The sequence below is a fragment of the Silene latifolia genome, chromosome 8 (genome assembly GCF_048544455.1).
Source record: "Silene latifolia isolate original U9 population chromosome 8, ASM4854445v1, whole genome shotgun sequence".
NCBI classification, from domain to species: domain Eukaryota; kingdom Viridiplantae; phylum Streptophyta; class Magnoliopsida; order Caryophyllales; family Caryophyllaceae; genus Silene; species Silene latifolia.
Window position 1 is genome coordinate 85,870,309 of NC_133533.1, and position 21,360 is coordinate 85,891,668.

The following is a 21,360-nucleotide window of genomic DNA, read 5'->3' on the forward strand; positions in this document are numbered from 1 at the left end:
TACTATGTTTCAATATAAAACGGTTTTATAAGTGTCTTTATCTTTCGTTAGTGTTATCTTACATAATTGTTTTCACCATGTATAAGATAAGAGTAGTTTATTAAGTCTCGTGTGAAATAGATTTTTCTATTCATAAGTTAATACCATTGTCGGGTTATTTAAGGAATTACTTCATTCTTATATACGATTATGGCTTAGGTTTGTTGGAACAAAATTTGATTATAATGGTTATATGTTCCAAAAGCGATTATGGTTACATGTTTGTAATCGGTTTTAGATCTGATTGTCTTAGATTCACAGTTATTTGAATCTGATTTGGTTTTGTTTGGGACTTTGGGGCATACCAATTGCATTATTTGTTTCTTAAATCAACGGGTTTGTTATTTTTTAGAGAAAAATCTTGTAAAAGGAGAGTAAAAGAATGTGGTTAAAGTCCTTGATTCGCTTATTAAATCAACCACTAACATAAAGAAAAATCGAGAATATGAGATTCCAATTACTTTATTATCAAGTGAAGGGGTGGAAATCAGTATATATACGAAATGAATGAACAAAATGGTAGTGTGGAGCAACGTAACCTTGTAATACACTGCAAAAACTCAAGGTAATAATTTCGCCTTTCACAGTTTCATTATGTGTCCGTTTTTAGAAATAAGTCAGTGGCTTGATTGAATGATCGGAACATAACCTGTTGGTGCCCGATTGCAGTCTCAATTTTATCATTTTATAATATGTGATCCAATTTATATAAATAAGTTATCATGTTACATAAACCGCTTTTATTTTATCCATTCTGTTTGACCCGTTGTAAATTTAAAGCAAGATATATCTGTCATAAATAAAGAATATTAACTAAAACTTTGGGTATCTCTCCTGAATGTTTATTATTGCATATTGACCTGATTCTATTCGTCTCGAATGTTTATTATTGCATATACTAAACATTATACCTAAATAACTTGACTAACAACCACCCGAAAATGACGAGCCTTCAATAAGCATATCCGACTCAATCTGGCCCGAATTCGTGAAAATCTGAAATGACCCTTCCTTAACTAACCTACCCCGCACCTGATTCGGTTGAGCTATGTGCCAGGTCTACTTCCTTAATAGATGAGATATGTTTTTTCCCTATCGCCGTATTCTGCTTTGGTTTCATCTATTCTATATGACCGTCTTAAATAATGATTTGTGTTAATGTAATGCGCTAGTATATTGTAAGAAAAAATACTATTGAAAGCGAACCATATTTGAAAGCAAAAGCAGAATGAACTATTGTGTGCTTTCTTACTCATTTGGCAGAATCGTAATAGCAAAGCATGGCATCGATGCAAGTTGAGAAGCCTCAAAGACATGTATATGTCAACATGAAGAACCATACCTCAATTGAGATGCTCTGTGAGAAGTACATAAGTTTTGGCCAGCCCAACCATCCAGTTCTTTTACCTCCTATTCCCGCCGGTGAAAAACTAGATTTGGGCCAAGTCGTGTGGAAAGGAGCTGTCGTATACTCCGGCTACAACAAGGAAAAAGAACCTTCTGCATGGCTCTTAGCTTGGGATCCATTCGTTACAAATGGCATGCCATCTGTAAGAAAGGTATTTACTCCTATTAAACTTAAATATCTTATACAAATTTAATTTTTGACGTTATATAACTATATAAGGCTTATTTTGGAATGAAACAAATTTGAACTGAATTGAACTGAATTTATAGAATTTGAATTGAATTGAACTTGAACTGAACTTATAATCTGAACTTTTCTGAACTTATAGGATCTGATCTGAACTGAACTAAACTAAACTTATAAGATCTTATCTGAACTGAACTTATAGGATCTGAAATGAACTTATAGAATCCGAATTTAAATTAATTTAATATAATTTAACTTAACTTAAGTATTATTATTATTATTATTATTATTATTATTATTATTATTATTATTATTATTTATTTATTTTTAAAAAAGGCAATTTTTATTGAGATCAAAACCATTATTATTATTGTTGTTGTTGTTGTTGTTGTTGTTGAGATCAAATAAATTTTTTACAAGAAATTAGTGGCCAGCCAAAAAAGAATATTGATAAGAAAATATAGTTTAAAGCACAAGGTAAGATAATAACACTTTTCCGGTTTATATACATTGGTTTGTTCATACATTATACTACGATTACATTAAATTACGAAAAAAAATAATGAGAGGAGTGATAATTTTGTTCTAAAAATAATATTGTATATATGTATCGAATAATTAATTTCAACTGTTTTTGCATCGGTTTTTAAAAATAATACTCCGTATATAACTTTTATTAACTGAATTTATAGGATCTGAACTTATATGATCTGAACTGAATTTATAGGATCTGAACTAAACTAAACTGAACTTATAAGATCTGAACTGAATTAAACTTAAAGGATCTGAACAGAACTTAACTTATAGAATGTGAACTAAACTGAACTTATTGGATCTGAACTGAACTTATTGAATTTGAACTGACTGAACTGAACTTATATGATTTGAAGTGAACTTAAATTAAGTGACTTTAAGTCCAAAAGAACACGACCTAAGTCGTTACGGCCATAACTTAAGTTATCACTCATTGATTTAGTTGATAACTAGGTTAGATCTCGCACAATAAATGCACGGTATTTATAGAGTTATAAATATAAACCTCATGCAATATATGCACAGTATTGATAGAGTTTTACTTTTTAGTGTATTATTTATAGAATATAAATTGACAATTCACTTATTTTTCATGTTTCTCCTTAATGTATTTTGATAAAAAAATAAATAAAAGTTTAAATCGTAAGAATTAATAAAATGAGTATTTCTTTTGAATTATTTTTTGTTTTTTTTACCGAGAAATGAATGATGTTAATTTATAAATATTTACTAATATAACATATTTTTTAGTTGCAAATTTTTATCATAAAAAGTCAATGAATTTTAACAAATATTTACTAATACCATATTTTTTAGCTGCAACTTCTTATCTTAAAAAGTCAATAAATTTTTATCAATAAGATCTTTAAAAACAGAATTTCTTTAAAATCGGAGATAAATTTATGCAGAATGTGAAATATTAAATGTTATAAATATTTAAATACAGAAGATTATATCCATTTATAACTTATCATGTCGACACATATAGTATATGCTAAAAATACCAAGCACTATTCTAGGAAATAATTTTAGGCGGGAAAAGTTAGGGTTTCGCTTATTCATTTCGTAAATAGGGGATTTTAATATAAATAAATGTCTTCGGTTTGGGGTGGGTCGGATAAAGATGGCACTTCAAGTTAGAGGTGATGATGAGCCGGGCCGGGCCGGGTCAAGCTGAGTCGGATCAAATTTATGGGCTTAATTTATCGTCCCATCTCCCATGCTCCGCCTATACAGGCCAATATGGGCTTTCAGGCTTTTCTGGATCATTATGGGCCTTTATTTCTATATAAATAATTTTGCTTTATTATTTAACATCTAAACACGTAAAGTACTTGTACATGCTCCGTATTTTCTTATTTAACCAAAAAATCAAGTAGTGTGTCGCAGAATTTTAGTTTTTTATGCTGTTCATTTAAAGTCACTGTATGTTCAGATACAAACATATAGAAAATATAACACTAAAATCTTGGAGAGATGGTATCTTAATAAGTTATTGAGAATTGAGATACCACTTTTATCATATCGTACCCCTTTATATACTTTTCGTACTCCTTTTATTATTGTTCGTGACTCAAAATGTCTATTTCATTTGTTACATGTTTTCATAATTATTTGTTATTATTATATTTTTAAATTTGTTATTTTAGTTAATTATATTTGTTTGGAGTTAAATTTTAACAATTGAAAAATGTACTCCCTTCTATTCACTATTTTTCCCTATTTCCCTTTTCGGATTATTCGGGTTTTCTTCCTTATTTCCTTTTTTGGGTTGATTTGTGTGGTCCAAATTCAATTCCATGTGGGGTAGTGTATTTTGTGTGGTCCAAATTAACTTTCTTATTTCTTGTGCAAAAAGGAAAGGGGAAGAATATAGTGAATATGAGGGAGTATATAATATGATGACGAGCTGAGCTTGGCTTCCATCGAACTTGAGTTTCAACGTTTTAGGCTCAACAAGTTAAGAGTAAACTTGTTGCAAGCTCTAATCTGAGTTAATCTCGAGACTATTGGAGCTCGAGCTCTAATCTGATGTAATCTCGAGCCTTTCGAAGCTCGAGCTGAGTCTGGCTTTGGTTAGGATAACACTAGTCATGCTCAAAATATAAAAAAAGGTCATGCTATTATTGTTGTACCTCACAAAACATAGATAATTACTAAATTAGGTTGTAAGAAATGGGTATTAAGTAAAAAATCATCTAAAATAAATCCTTAAAATCCCATACTTCAAATTTTCGTCATTCTCGTTGCACATATTGATGTTGTGGATGATTTTGTGGTAGGTTTATGTTGCCTGTGGATCCAAAAGCGTCATCGAAAACATGTCTAAGGAAGAAATCGAAAAGAATTTGGATGATGCTTCTGAATTTAGTGAGGCCACCGATCCGATTACAAAGACCACTGCGAATGCCGTTATCATTGGTGCATCGCCCAATGACTCTGCTAATGTCTCCGCCAATTTCGCACTTGTCAATTGAGATCATCCTACTTCTATTGACACTCCTATTATGACTATCTTATACTCCCTCCATTCAACAATTATCACCCCATTTCTTCAATTTATGTGAGGGGTATTATATTGAAGTGGGGTGATAAAAGTTGAATGGAGGGAGTATTATGAATAAAATAACGTAATGAAAATGGCGATGCTGTTATTGTTATATGAAGATGTTACCTCGTTATACAAATAAATAAAATAAGATAAGATTATAATTTTATGTTGGAACTTGTGACTTTTGCTTTTACGGAAAATGCACATGGTATGCTGCATGAGATTTGACATTTTACACAATATATATCTAATTTTTTTTGATCCAGAATGTTTTAATAAACCATAACTCGTGTTTACGAGCTCAGAAAGTGACGATTTTTTTAATCGATCATCTTTATGAGTAATACGATTTCGAAAAAAAATTGTCGAGTTTGGAACTCTTGACCAAGAGATATGGTCACTCAAAATTTTTTTGGTAAAAAAACTGTCATACGATAACTCCTAGCCACGGGATCCAAATACGACAAATTTTTTTTCTCAAATCATAGTTCTCGAAAAGATGATCGATTTGAAAAAAAAGTCATCACTTTCTAAACTTATAAACACGATTTATAGCTCTTAAAATTTTTCAAATCAAAAAATTGGGTATTTCGTGTAAAGTGGCAAATCTCAGGGATACCGTGTGAATTTTCCGTTGATTTATTCCGTATTATTTGCCCAATATTTTTCTCCTCATAATAATGGACAGATTTTTGCTACCTCAATAATTGTTGAATAGTAGATAAATAAGTATTATTCCATTAAATGTACAATAAATAGCTTGTGGTTTTATGGTAAAGGCTTTGGTTTTCCACCAATTGCCCCAGGTTCAAATCCCTTTGTATGCATATATACACTATTTTTTTTGCTACCTCATACATTAAATCCTGGGTCCGCCCTTGCATAACACATTATTTAACAGAGATGAGATAGCGTTATTTTGTCATTTACTTCATACGTTTATTTTTCTTCCAAAATAAAATTAAGAGGGTATAACTGGAATTATAAGCAAAAATTATCAGAATTAATTATACTTCGAGTCTGTTTGATAAAACTAGTTGAAAAGGTAGCTAAAACATGAAAACTTAACTGACAACTGAAAAGCTAATTGAAATCTATAAGGTAGTTGAAACTTGCAAGCTGATAAGATAACTTATTATATAAAAAAATGTTTGGTAAACTAATTGAAAAGGTAGGTGATTTTTGGTGAGAAAACATATAAGAGGGTATACTAATTAGGGAAAATGGCAAATTACTACCTATTATAGTACTACCTATTATAGTCAGAAATTTTCAAAATACTACATAATATACTTAATTATTCATAATACTACTTATATAGTTACAACTCTTCTCAAATTGCTACCTACTAAGCTAAATGAGATCATAATTGAGGTTAAATCATAAAAAAAAAATAGGGTTATTTAATAGGAATAATCCATCCTATGCTCCTTCTTCTCATTTTAATCCATCCTACGTTTTAACCCATATTAATATGAGCTATGCATTCATTTATCTTTCAATGCACCGGGTAACCGACTACTTGTTTGACAGGTCATACTTAAAAAAAAAAAATTAAAATCATTAAAAACCATAATAACATTTTAACTTCATCCCCTTCATTTTCATCACCAATCACCAAACACCAATAACCACCCTACCACCATCACCACGCCCCACCCTACCACCATCAGCATCACCACTACCAGATTCCCCATCAATGACAATGTTTCACCTACGACCACCCACTTTTTCCCACTCACCAGTAACCTCTTACAAGTGAACACGTGACTACTTTGAGCCTCCTCCCGCCGGCGACCGGATGTGGTCGACCACAATTATGTGGGGTGTTGGGGCGAGATGGCGGGGTAGAAAGAAAGGATGATGGCAGTGGTCAAGAGCAGAGGAGTTGCACAATTGATATCTTGACATGGGATTTTTAGGTGATAGAAAATGGTGAAAATAAATACAGGTTTTAATTTCGGTGGATTAGGGAAAAAGAAACACAAGAAAAGAGGGGTATTAATGGTGAATGGAAATTGGGAGTTTTTGGAAGAAGAAGGAGATGAAAGATGTTTTAATTTGGGTGATTAGTATGATTCCATCGAGTCTTCTCCTTTTCTCTCAAAACCATCAACAACAATGGCGTCCTCAATTTCAAAAACATGGAGAATCGTATAGTTGATTGAACAAAAGGAAGGAGGAAAGAATGATGAACATGTTACTGTTTATCGAGAAAAGATTGAAGGAGATTGAGTCTGATTTGTGGTTGTATTATCAAACTTCTTGGTGGAAATTTATTTGATACAGAGTGATTGATTAAGAGATTTAAGGAAGTATGATTTTCTGGGTTTTTATTTTTAATTTGGGGAAAAGTTGAAGATTAGAAAGAAGAAATGAATTAGCTTAGTTCATCGAAGAAAAAAAAAAAAAAAAGGGTCCACAATCTTTATGACCTGAAACCTTACCTATTGTAATAGGTAAAAATTAGCTAAGTTTAATAAAAGATAAATGAGTACATAGTTCAGATTAATATGGGTTAAAACATAGGATGGATTAAAATGAGAAGGAGAGGTATAGGATGGATTATTCTCATTAAATAGCCCAAAAAAATAAGAAATTGATTTGGTATTACCCATTTTACCGATCTTTACACACTTAAACTCACTACCATCTTCTACACCTCTACTACAACCACCAAAAATAAACACCACCACAACACGTCATTTTCGATGTTGATAGTGGTGGTGGCCGGTGGATAGATGAATATGATGAAAAAGAAAGGATAATAGAAAGAGGGAGTAAGATTGTTAATAAGGGTATAATGGGGTAGATTATTTATAATTGAATTAATAGAGGAGAAGTAAATAAAAATCATCTTATAATGGTTAATTAAGACCTAATTTAGGTAATTAGGTATCAATTTGGGAAGTGTTGTAACTATATAGGTAGTACTTTGAGTCATTGAAGAAAACTGTATAATACTCCCTCCCAGTCACTATAATGTTCCCTCTTTCCCGAAACGGATTATTCAACTAATGTTCCCCTTTCTATTTTTAGAAACTTTTACTCTTATTTTATTCATTCCTCTCTCCTATCACCAAACCCACCCAACACTTTTACTTCTATTTTATTACTTTCCTTTATGTTTTGACCCCACAATTCTTTATTTAACTACTAATAATTCATCCCTCTCTCCTATCATCAACCCCACACAACTCTTTTACTCCTATTTTAATATTTTTTCTTAAGTATTGTGCCCATATTAAATGGGAACAATATAGTGACTGGGAGGGAGTATGTAGTATTTTGAAAAATCTTAACTATAATGGGTAGTAGTATATAAATTGGCCTAATAATTATTCAATACTATATAGATTGAACGGGTAAAAAAAAGGAAGATAAAATAGGATCAAGTACGTTATTTCTCAAATGTTACCCTATGTAACAATTAATTTCGGGTAGGTTATTTGGTTAAATAAGCTATTTGACATACATTTACAAAAAAAAAAAAAATAAGACAACTGAAAATTTGGTCAAATAAGCTAACTGAAACATCTTGCCAAACAGAATCTTAAATTTGATGATTGACTCAATCAAAATATCAATTGGGATGCTTCACTATGTCCGTTGTCACAAAGAGTTTTGTTTCATAATTGTCACCGTAAATCCTTGTTCTTTTAGACTTAAAGTCACCTCCTTTAAGCAAGTTAAATAAAATAAAGTCAAGTCCAGAAATGTTAAGATCCTATAAGTTAAATTCAGCTCCTATAAGTTATGTTAAGTTCAACAAAACAAAGTTAAGAAAAGTTAAGCAAATTAAGTTCAGTTCAGAAAAGTTAAGCTCCTATAAGTTCAGTTTAGAAAAATTAAGCTCTTATAAACATCTTTAAAAGTTAAAACAAAATTTAAAATTTTATAATACTGACGAATTTTAAAAAATGATACGACTTTCATTCAAATCAATGCAAAAAAAATACGAGATTAATTATTTATCTTATATTTTATTCTTTTAAAAAAACTCATTTAATTATCTACCGTCCCACTTCTCCCACGCATGTCTCATTAAAAACAACTACCTATTTTTATTATCCACACAGGACACTCCTTTACTATCTAATCATTTACCTCAATTGAATTTGCACCTGAATAAGATGAATGTTTGGACTCTTATTTGAGATGTTTGCTTGGTAATAAAATAAGGGACTCCTACCCTTAGCTCCTGCTCCAAACTCCCTTTGTTGAAAAAAAATTGTCCTCAAATTTTGACATACCAATATACACAAAATCTCATTTGTGACGGTACATATCCGTCACTCTGGAGTGACGGATACCATTGTAACACTATTCATGTGGTCCCCTTTCTCCACTAACCCATTTTGTTACCATTTTAACTCACAAAATATCCGCCACAAATGGTGACCCGTCACAAGGAAGACCAATTGACCAATATAACCTATCACCCTTACCCTTAGCTCATTGGTGCTCATTCAAGAAACAAAAATTTCATTCCTACTGGGTCAAACACTTTCATGAAGTGTCTTGGTATTATAGGATTACCACACTCAATTTCAGCAATAGAAATTGGAACTTGCATACGTAGGCCTGAAACGTGCACACCCTAAAAGGCTCACTGTCACCACTTATGCTCATTCTAATCTCCCCTTTCATGATGTCCATGTACTTATCTTCTAAAGGTCAAGGTGGCTTCTCCTTTAGCTCAATTCCAGCAGCATCACATAGCATGAGGTTTAGAAAAAACTCACTTAAGCTCAATTCCAAATGAGTGTTTACACAACCAGTAGAACATGGTAATGCATCAAGTGGGATGTTGTTGTCTTTGTGCATTGGACTCATCATAAACAACACTAAAAGTGATAAAAGTCTATGACAACCATGTAGAGAATTTGTACTTAATATCCCAAATAATTCTAACAAGTTCTTACAATGAATTTGCACAAGGTTCCTCTTAAAACACATGATGAATTCCAAAACTGGACAACAAGTTCTAAATTGTTCATTTAACCATCAAAAATTAATTTCCACATCACTGAATGAATAAGAAGGAACATTTTAGGAATGGACATCCTACATAGCACCATTAACACCACCCAAGAAATATTTTTCAAGCCTCTAAACTCCCCAATATAATTCAACTCATTACTCCTAAACAACTCAAGACATGTTAGCATTCATATGATTGGATTCCTTGATTAACATTTATGAAATTGCACCCAAATTAACAAGACTAACTTCTAACCTTATCAACATGTAAAAATAAAAGTGAGGGGTTGTAATAGCACAAGTTATACCTCCCAAACAGTAGGTTTTGAACTCCGGTCAGAAGTTAATGCAACAGGTCCGAATTTTTGCCTTTGAGAATGAAATAAGGCAAGAGCATCCTCCTTGTTTATTCTTTCTTGAACCCAAACCAAATTCTCCATAGAACATAGGCTAGGACTGTTCCAATTTCAAGCTTAAATGTTGATGTAACCTTTGGGTTATGCCAAGCTCCAAAGGACTCATGTAAGTGCTTGAGAATGGGTCTTAGACAGCAACACTCTCTTCCTCTTTTGCACCATTGATTTGAACTAGGTTAATGTCACCTTATTCTTCTTCTATTAAAGGTGACGTAACATTACTTAGATACTCATCCTCATAGGAATGAACCTCCATAGACTTAGACTCAAGAAAGTCCAAGTACTCCTTCAACTTTCCGAGTATTTCTGATTTCAACATCTCTTTACCCTCTTGCTGCTTCTATGGGAGTCGCCAAATAAAGGTTCCATCTTGTGAGAAACACAAGAGAAGTTATTGGTTTTGTTGGGTAGTAACCCCAACATTGTTGAATGAGACTTAAAACTAGTAACATATAGAGTCTTTATGTTTAGATATGTTTAAGTTACTACTATTTATGTTAGATGTTAGTAGAAGTAAATAATTAGGTGTTAGCTTTTGAATGGAATAAAGACTCTTTATGTAGCTAGATAAGTTAGGACTTAGGACCTTATATAAATAAGGGTCATAAGTCATGTTGGATAAGTAAGAGAGTGTGCTTAATATCCCGAGTTAAGCATAGTTGGAAATCTTAGCTAGTAGCTAAGTGTTGGAGGATTGATTGTATTATTGTTAAGGTTGAAGAATAATAATACAAGGTTGGGTTGTGGTTAAGTCCATAACAAAATATTGTGTTTGCATCTTTATATTATTTGTACCAAAAACCCCAACAGGTTTAAAAGTGCAAGATAATTTTAGAATACTCCATAAGCTTGGTGACTTCTTCTTAGCACAATCCTGTTTGTTTTCTTCCCCTTGGAATGCTATACAAATCAATTCCATACCTTGTAATACTACAGTTTTCTATGTCTTTGGGTACTCTATCGAGTGGGGCTTACTCTGTCGAGTAAGTAAGTTGGAAACAGTGTTATGTCTGGGGTACTCGATCGAGTAAGTGTGTCACTCGATCGAGTAAGTGACTTACTTGATCGAGTAGGTGCGTCTTGCGGGTTATTTTAGCCGGGTTTTGTTAATAACGCGAGATTAATATAAAAGGCTTCCGTCATTATTCTTAATCATTTTATTTCTTAAAACCTTTCAAGAGAAGAGAAAAGAGTTACGTAGTTCGCATTCGTCACGTTATTAACAAATCCCAAAGGCTAAGGTGGTCGGATCGTCACGTGCTTTACGCCGTTGAGTTCGTCGTATCGAGGGTAAGATCCTTGTATAGTTTTTATGTTGTTTCGTCAATTTTGGTTAAACGCTAATTGGGTAGATTTTGGGGTTTTGATTGGCTTAGTAGTAATTGCATGATTGTATATGTGATTATAGAAGGAGATTTCATAGAAGAGCATTTTGATTAGCTGCTTATGACGGTCTTGTGAAGGCTTATTCCAGGTAGGGTTTCCCTACTCAGTATTGGTTACATAAGTGTTGTTACTAATTGTTGTTGTTGTTGTTGTTGTTGTTGTTGTTGTTGTTGTTGTTGTTGTTGTTGTTGTTGTTGTTGTTGTTGTTGTTGTTGTTGTTGTTGTTGTTGTTGTTGTTGTTGTTGTTGTTGTTGTTGTTGTTGTTGTTGTTGTATATCGTATTGGCATTGGATTCCGATTTGGTGATTGTTGGTAGTGTAATGTGATTATCGTTGTATAACTGTATGAGATCTTCGGGGTGCGTCCTTGGCTGAGTGGAGTCAATTGCGGGAGTGGCTTCACGCCCTTGATTCGCCTTCTGTGGAACCCGCCACAGAAGGGATGTTCACATTAATGAACATGGGTTTATCGCTCGATGGGGATGAGCGGGGCTTAGGTGGGAACGGCTGCGGTCCCCCACTGGCGGCGAGGAGTATCTGTTGCGATCTGTCAGGGCTACACACTTCGGTATGTAGTCAGATATGTGGAGATAGGGTGGAGTTGTGGAGATTGAGATGTGCTGTTTGAGTTGTTTATAATATGGTTTCATTGCAGCTGTTGTCTTTATGTAATTAGTACTGACCCCCGTTTAAATGTTTTAAAAACTGTGGTGATCCATTCAGGGGTGGCGAGCAGTTATTGAGCATGTATGAGGCGATGCGCATGGGATAGCTGGGATGAGTCACCACATTGCTGTTTTTGAAGTCTTCCACTTTGTCGAACACTTTTAGTTGTTTAGTATTTGACAGTTTTGAGAACCTTTGTACTTTCTCTTGACAGTTTTGGAGTTTGGTTGTATCACATAAACTTTATTATCATTTAAGTATGTTTCGTTATTGTCCATTTGATTATCATTGTCTCGGGTAACCGAGATGGTGGCGTTCTCATACCTTAAGTTGTTCTGGTAAGGCACTTGGATTATGGGGGTGTCACAAAGTGGTATCAGAGAGACGATCTTGAAACCTTTAACCAATGAACCTAATGAACATAGGGAGTCAAACTAAAATGAACCCGGGGTAGAATTTGTAGGAGCTAATGCAAAGACTTGGGAGACGTCCTAAAGTCGCGAACTCGCCCTATAACTTTGAACCGGTCATTAGGGGGTGTCATGGGATCGCTTTGTGTTTACTAATGTTCTATTGCATATGTTGGATGATGTGTTGTATAGAAATGTTCGAAAATGATGAAGTGGTTATATGATAAAGTGTTGTGAATAAGCATGTTGCATGATAGTTGGTTTACAATGTTGTTTGGAATTGTTGGAAAGGTATATGAGAATGATGAATGATGTGGTGCAAAAAGGGGAGTAGTTCATATATGAGAATAAGTGATGAATAATAATGTTGCAGGATGGATGATTTATAATGTGGCATAATAGTAACATATGAATAGGAATGTTGTGTCGTATACGTATATTTTGTTTGCGTAAAGTTGTATAATAAGTTTATGTACTTGTCTACTATTGTTCATATGTCTATGTTGTATGAAGTGTGTAGTTGTAATGTATGAATTGGTTGGAAAAGATTAAGTAAGTAATTGCATAAGAATATGAAATTCATGTGTGGAACATGTTTATGTGGGTAGTGAATTTTATAATGTTTCTATGTTAGTAACATGTGAATGGGGAACTCGATGTTGTATGTTATGCTATTATTTTTGCGTAAAGTTATAGAATAAGAGTATGTGGGTAGTACATGATTGATAAGTTGAATAATATATGTGCATAGGGATGTTGTTGTTTGGCATTTGTAAATAGTAAGATGTGATAGAGTGGATTATTCAGTGGAGATGTAGGTCTTTGTTGAAGAAACAAGTGCTAATGGCTGCAATTGCTGGACTTGTTTATTTGATCTGGGAAAGTAGGAATGTCAGTCGTGTTGAGCATAGAGTATCTAGACCTGATTGTATTCTTAAGAAAATGCAGAGCCTTACAGCTTTAAGGGCGAGGGGTTTTGAACAAATTATGGGTAGTCATAGAGAGCATGATTGGTTTAAGAGTCATATTCTAGTTCATTAAGTGTACTAGTCTGGTTATGCATGGTGATTGTATGGTGAAGATAATGTAACTTGCTTAATTATTAATACAATTTTCACATTTCACCTAAAAAAAGATAGTAAGATGTGGTTAGGGGTACTGGTTTTGTTTGCTTGGTTGTTGTTTAAGTTGTTTGGAAGTAAAAATCAAATAGTTATGTTGTCTGATCACAGCGAAGTTATCTTTAAACTGTTATAACTTGAGATGCATAAATGATTTTATTGTGATTCCAATTGGAGGTGATAGCTTGTTCTTTTACGATTCTAACGATAGGTCACATGCCCAAAATGACCAAGAAATGAGTGAGATATGACCGTTTTACGAAAATTGGACAGTCCTGAGAAATGCGTAAGGTACTCGATCGAGTGGCCCACACTCGATCGAGTGAACCTCTTGTTACTCGATCGAGTAACCCTTAATCAATCGAGTAGCCCTGATATTTTCTTGTACGTGCCTATGACCTTCACCTACTCGATCGAGTAAGTCACTTACTCGATCGAGTGACATGTACTCGATCTACTGACCCCTGTTTTGGGTCATATGTTTATCTTTTGACTACGTCGTCTATTATCTTTAATTCAAAGGTGTTCCTTTTATTCTTAATGCATTGTTTTACGTATGTGTTGGTCCTGATGCGTAAGTTATCCAATCTTATGATGTAAGGTGTGGCACCTGTGGTGAGTATGAGTTTGGTGGGGAGGACATGAGTCATATGTGGTTGTGATAGATAGTGGAAAAAGAAAAGGAATATTGCTAAGGCTTATTGAGGCATGGAGCATGTTTTGTGAGATGATAAGAGTGGTATGATTGTGTGTTGAGTAATGTAAAAGTAAGTGAATGTGGGCAAGGGATGATGTGAGTTTAAGGAACGTGAGAATGAAAAGATTGAAAGGAAGGATGTGGATAGTAGCAACTTGAGATGTGTAAGGAATTATGGAGAAAGATGTTTAGATTGTGTTGGTTAAGAATGTATGTAATGAATGATCGTTGTAGAGGGATTGAGAAGAGTGGTATATAGTGAACTTAGTGGATACATACCGCGACGTGGATTTGCAGATAGTGAGTGAGTTTGAGAATTTCTATTATCAAGAGGTGAAACTAATGTGTGATTTCCTTGGGCAATTAACGGTATGAAATGAGTTTTGGGATTCTAGAAAAAAAGAGTGATTGGTGATGAGTGTGAGTGATAGCATGAGATGGTCTGGGCTGATTGGTGATAAGTGTCAGTGATAGCATGATAAGAGAAGATCCATGGTAAGAAAGAGTGAGATGATACTGATAGGAAATAATGTGATTGGAGTTTTGGAGCAATGAGAAGGTAACCGGAGCACTAAAGAGTTAGATAGAAGTAATAAGGTGTTGAACTATTAATTGGTATTGTTGAGTGTAAAGAGAAAAGAAGGATAAAAAGTAAGCTGAGAAAAATATTGGTTGAAGTTATGTGATATAGAAGTAATGAATCGTCGAGATGTGTGATACTATCATGAGGATTTGAGTTAACGGTTATGTAAGGGTTCTAAGACGACATGTTAATCATGAGTTTTGAGGAATTAAGGAAAGTAAAAAGCTTGGTGAAGAATTTGCATTATAGGAGATCTTAGTGGTGAGTTGGGTGATGATACAATTAAGGATAGTATTGGGAAAAAGGTTGAGGTAAATTTTGTTGTTGGATTTGATGTCGTTATTTGGAATGCTAACCGAAGATAGGAAATGAACTGTTATATTTAGAGGTGAGTGGAAGATATTTGTTGTGCGAGCAGTGGTGGTATTGTGGTGTTGTCACTAGTGGTTAAGGGTGATGATAGATAAGAAAATAACAATTCTAAAGAGGTTGATCTTGTATAGGTCGGATTGATATGTATGGTTGTGAGGAAGTATAAGACGTGGTCTTAGGAGGCGGCTGCTATTAGTTGAGTGTTAGCTGTATGGTTATATTTCGCAGGGAGTGATGATTATACGAATGGGAGGGTATGTTATGAGGGGCATACGAATTAAGCTCGGGCGAGAGGTAACCTTTATCAAGTGGTAACTTACGTGTTCAGAATTGACTAGTTTGATGTGATTACAGGTCTACGATGTGTATAAATGTTTGTGTGAGGTTCTGACCTCACGAGAAATGATATGATGTGATAGTTATAAAGTTGTTATATGAATATTTTGTGATATATGTTGGGTACGGTAAACTAATGGAATGATGTTCAAAAGTGATAGTTTGGATGATCTAGCATGGCTAGTTATACTAGTATGTGTATTCATCATATATGTTTATTCCGTGAAAAGGTATGGATGATATTCATGAGATTCTTGTCTATTTATTCCGTATAATATGTTGTGTTGTGATCTAGTAAAACAGTTTTGAGTAAGTTTTCTTGTCCGGAACGTTATACTGAGTCGGTGTTTATGGGAATTGTATGTGGTTGTGATGTCTATCGATGTGGTTATTGTGCCTCGGGTGGTCATCCGGGCACGATAATTCGTGTTGTGATGCGGGTATTTTTGGGCTGCGGTGCGGCTGTTGGTGGCGGTGTTGCGATGCCGTCACTGGTTGTGGTGGAGTAGGCGGGATGATTACGATTCGAGTTTCGAAAGTACATACCAGTTATACATAGATTGTTGTTTTGTTTTTCTTTGTTTTTCTGTGAGTTTGATTGACGGATAGACGATTGTTTTGTTTATTGATGTTTCTTACCAGTTTCAGCTTGGGCGTAAGGGTAGAGTTTGATATGGAAGAGAGTTATGTATGTTTCTGTTGCCGGCTGGTATAGCGATATTCTATTGATGGGACATAGTTGTGAGAGGTTGTTACAGTAATTTTGATCTTGTTTTAAGATGAGGCATTGGTAGACATAGTAATGGCAAGTGAATGGTGAAACATGTGTTGTACTGATCTGAAAGCTGCAAGTGGTTCATAATCTTTTATTGGGACGGTGAGTATAAGGTGTAACGAAGGAAAAGAACTTGAGGATCTAGTGTGAGTGCGTGTAATAATTGTGGATCGTGAGTTATGAGTATAGAGCTAGGTGCATGTATAGAGGACTATGTCGTTTTGGCAGTAATAGGGAACATTTGAAGTTTTGGTTAAGCTAAAGATTTTGTGGTATAGGTTAGGTGGTGTGCCAAGTGAATTGAGGTATAAGAACTGTTTAAGTAAGAGAGCCTTGGATATAGGAATGGTGAGTGTTTCGATTATAGGCGGTTATCTTTGACATGCGGTGGTGACGAGGATAATGAGAAGAAATAGCTAAGGATTTAGTATTAGTGAGTTACGAGGACGTAACATTTATCTTAAGAGGAGTATGATGCGATAAAAGAGAGTTTCATGGTTGTGAATGTTTTAGTATAATTTGAAGTAGAGTGTTGGTGTAACATAAAGGATTGATCTTTGTTGAGATTGATTTTATTAAAGGTCATGGCCGTGCTTGTAGTAGTGTGATGTTTAGGAGTGTGAGAATATTTCGATAGTGTTGACAGTTGGATGATAATGTTTATGAGTTCGATAGTGTTGACAGTTGGATGATGAGGTTATGAGTGTGAGTAAACTTTGAGGACGAAGTTCCTTTTAAGGGTGGTAGAGTGTAACATTCCATTTGATGTTATGTGTATCTGGATATTGGTTTTTATAGTGGATGATAGGTTACGGAGCTAGGAGCGTTTGTGGATGGTAGGCTTAGTTGGTGGAGTTGGTGTTAAGAGTTCATGTTTGATAGGTTGGGGTTTTTTTTAGTCCTTAGTTGCGTTGTTGTGTCTTAATCGAGTTAGTATGTTTGTTTTGGGTATGGGTTAAACTTCGGGGATGAAGTTCCTTTTAAGGAGGGAAGACTGTAATACTACGGTTTTCTATGTCTTTAGGTACTCTATCGAGTGGGGCTTACTCTGTCGAGTAAGTAAGTTGTTTTACGAAACATTGTTCTATCTGATGGGTACTCGATCGAGTAAATGTGGCACTCGATCGAGTAAGGGTCACTCGATCGAGTAAGTGACTTACTCGATCAAGTAGGTGCGTATTACGGGTTGTTTTAGCCGAGTTTTGTTAATAATGCGAGATTATTATAAAAGGCTTCCGTCATTATTCTTAATCATTTTATTTCTTAAAACCTTTCAAGATAAGAGAAAAGAGTTACGTAGTTCGCATTCGTCACATTATTAACAAATACCAAAGGCTAAGGTGGTCGGATCGTCGTGTGCTTTACGCCGTTGAGTTCGTCGTGTCGAGAGTATGATCCTTGTATAGTTTTTATGTTGTTTCGCCAATTTTGGCTAAACGCTAATTGGGTAGATTTGGGGGTTTTGGGTGTTTGATTGGCTTAGTAGTAACTGCATGATTGTATATGTGATTATAGGAGGAGATTTCGTAGAAGAGCATTTTGATTAGCTGCTTGTGACGGTCTTGTGATGGCTTATTCCGGGTAGCGTTTACCTACTCAGTATTGGTTACATAAGTGTTGTTAGTAATTGTTGTTTTGTTGTATATCGTATTGGCATTGGATTCTGTTGGGTTCCTTATGTTGATGATAACATGCCCATTTGATTTGTGTTATCTTAGTTTACCTTTTCAGGATTAATGATGTAATCAAGCTTGGATTAAGAAGTGTTGAAGTTGTTAATCATCCCATTGTAATTAGTCGTGTGTCATCTAATGTACAAGCGAGAAAGTTAAGTATAGTAGAGTAATAGAAACAGTCCAGATGACTGTTGCTTCAACAAGTAAACAGCTGAGTGGACTTTGCCACAACTCGTAAAAACTTGAAGCTTCCTTTTTATCTTTCAAATGCTTTCACGTGACTCATATTTTTCAAAGATAAAAATTCAGATTTTTATTAAGGAGGTAGTATCCAATAAAGAGTGGTTTGAATTATTCAAAATATTTCCTCTTTATGCAAATTCAATCCTTTGGTTTTTAAGAAAACAAAAGTTGCTTTTTGCCATATTTGTGTTAACTTGTCATCATGTGACTTGTCTCACATCCTTTGTTTTCTGAAAATGCATGAGCTTTTAAGGCTATCTTTCAAACCTTCTTTCTCTATTCTTACCTTTGCAAAAGACTCCCTTTTGGTGCAAGTTTTTAGGTGGTTGCTATTGCCCTTCACATGTGAGGTCTTTGACCCTTCAAAACCCTAGCAACCCCTTCACTCACCTCCTCTATATAAACCGTGTGCCTCTTCATTAAATCCTTAAGACTTTTCTGATTTAATTTTTCCAACTTTGCAAATTGTTTTAAGAGTTTAAAACCGTGTCTTTGCAAAATCATTTAAAAGTCTTCAAGTGTCTTCAAGTTGTTACAGTCGTGGCCACTGTTGCTTTTCTATACTAAACTCTCTTGCTTAAAAGTGTTGATCTTGTAAAAGTTGTCCACCTCTATTCTTTGTTAAGAATGTGTTAGTGGAAACTTGATCCTTTACATTTTAAGTGTGTTAGTAGAGTTTAGGACGGAGTAGTCTTTTACTCTTGACAACCGGAGTAGGTTGTGAGTTGGCAATCGGAGTAGATTGCGAGTTAGCTTGTCAAAAGAACGGAGTAGTTCTTGTACTAGCTTTGCAACCGGAGTAGGTTGGCGTCTTTTATTACAAGGGTCTTTTAGTTTTCGGAGTAGATCACTAAAGGAAAGTAATAAAAAGGTAGATTGGACGTAGGCACTTGAGTTTCTTGCCGAACCAATTCAAAAATCTCGTGTTCAAGTGTTTACTTTATTTCCGCTGCTTTTTTACCTTGTTTGTTTGTATTGTTTCGCTTAAACTTAGAAGTGTGATTCATCATCTTTATCGCATTTGGTCTGCAGTAATACTTCACAAACCGAGACAAATAGATACAATCGAACGATTGTTGCTTTCATACTTCAGCAAACATTCATCGTGATACTTGTTCAATCTTTCAATATTATTCAAAGTATCCTCTAATCTCTTTTGTTCACTTAACTTACTTTAATCCAATAAAGTTGAAGTTAAAATTTTTTAAAAGAGTACCTAATTCACCCCCTCCCCCTCTTAGGTACTTGAATCCATAAACTCAACAATTGGTATCAGAGCCTCATGCTCTTGATCGAGGCTAACCGCCTTAGAGTTTGATTCGTGGGTAATGGATTCCGAGAAACACTCCAAGATCCCGGTCTTTACCGGTTCGAATTTTGGATGGTGGAAACTCAAAATGGAACATTACATCAAAAGTATCGATTATCAATGTTGGAACATAATCCAAAATGGACCTCTTGCCATTGAGGAAAGCGATATTCTTAACGGTTTCACAAAGACAAAAGAGGAAAGAAATTACAATGAGAACGACTTCAAGCTTGCCGAAAAGAATTCCAAAGCAATGTCGATTCTTCAACGTTGTGTTGGTGAGGGGGAAGTTAGTCGAATCTCCGGGTGTCCTACGGCAAAATCTATTTGGGATTCCCTTGTACTTGCATATGAAGGGACGTCCCAAGTAAGAAAACACCGTATTGACCTTCTCATGCAACAATATGAAATGTTTAGAATGTCAAAGGACGAGTCTTTAAATAATTTTTCTTCTCGTTTTTCTTGTATAATTAATGAGCTTCAAAGTCTAGGAAGGAATTTCGAGTCCGAGGACATCATTCGAAAAATCCTTCGTAGTCTAACCCCTAAATGGCAACCTAAAGTCACCGCCATAGAGGAAGCTAAAGACTTGTCAACCCTATCTCTTCATGAACTAATGGGATCACTAATGGCTCACGAGTTTAATCTCGATAAGCTTTCTAGTGAGTCATCAAAGGGAAAGAGTCTCGCCCTCACATCCTCTCCAAGTGATGAAGAAGATGAGGAGGAAGACGAGTTTGCTATGTTCACAAGAAACTTAGCCGGGTTGGTCAATGGACAAGGTAACAAAAAGTTCACTAACAATTACTCGAAAAAACGCTTTCCTAAGAGACGACCTACTTCCACCGTGGGATGCTTTAAATGTGGTGACAAAACTCATCAAATTAAAGAATGTCCCAAGTGGGAGGAAATCAAATCTAAGGAAAGAAGAGAAAAGGTTAAAAAAGACTATAAACATAGAGTCATGAGTGCTATATGGGGAATGTCCGACTCCGAGGAAGATGAGGAACTCATTGAGGAGGAACTTGAGGCTAAAATGTGTCTTGCAAATCATGGTAAAGAAAAAGTCTCAAAAAACCCAAAACTTGAACACTTAAGATGCCTCATGGCTAATCCCGACGATTCCGACTCCGATTCCGACAACGAGGTAAATCATCTAAAGGCCAAGGCTAGAACTTACTCCAAAGAGAAAGTATGTAAGCTTCTTGACCAACTTTTTGATAAGTGTCGGTCTCAAACTAATAAGCTTGATATAATGCAAAATGAGATTGAGGAAATTGCTCAAGAAAACTTTAATCTGAAAAATGAACTAAAAGCAACAGACTGTGTCACTGTCACCTCTGAGGCATATGATGAAGTTAAAAGAGTCAACAAGTTAAATAAACATTTGACTAAAGAACTAGAACGTCTTAGGTCGACACCCACGGACGTCTCTGACCTTGAAAATGTCAACACTACCTTGGTGATGCAAGTTTCCTCACTAACCAAGGAACGTGATGATCTTTTGAAGGACAAAGATGATCTTGAAAATGAGATCTATGACCTTGTAGTTGAAGTTGTAGACTTGAGAGAAACAGTCTCTAAGACTGTTGCTTCTGACCACGACTTAGACAAGCTTAAAAGAAAAAGTGAATGGTTGGAAAATGAAAATGAGTGTCTTAAAAGTGAGG

General features: G+C 34.8%; 1 protein-coding gene across 1 annotated transcript; it reads left to right on the top strand.

Moving 5' to 3' along the window:
• Positions 1-551: 551 nt before the first annotated feature.
• On the top strand, positions 552-4,884 carry LOC141597035 (uncharacterized). The gene is made up of 3 exons (XM_074417351.1): positions 552-604; positions 1,303-1,598; positions 4,450-4,884. The coding sequence occupies exons 2-3, from the start codon at positions 1,320-1,322 to the stop codon at positions 4,642-4,644; spliced, it is 474 nt and encodes a 157-aa protein (XP_074273452.1). The 5' UTR covers positions 552-604; positions 1,303-1,319; the 3' UTR covers positions 4,645-4,884.
• Positions 4,885-21,360: the final 16,476 nt, after the last annotated feature.

Excerpts from the sequence above, each read along its gene's own strand:
- LOC141597035 (XM_074417351.1), top strand. The coding sequence starts at position 1,320 with ATGGCATCGATGCAAGTTGAGAAGCCTCAAAGACATGTATATGTCAAC. Across the intron at positions 1,599-4,449 it reads GCATGCCATCTGTAAGAAAG|GTTTATGTTGCCTGTGGATC; the intron begins GTATTTACTCCT and ends ATTTTGTGGTAG.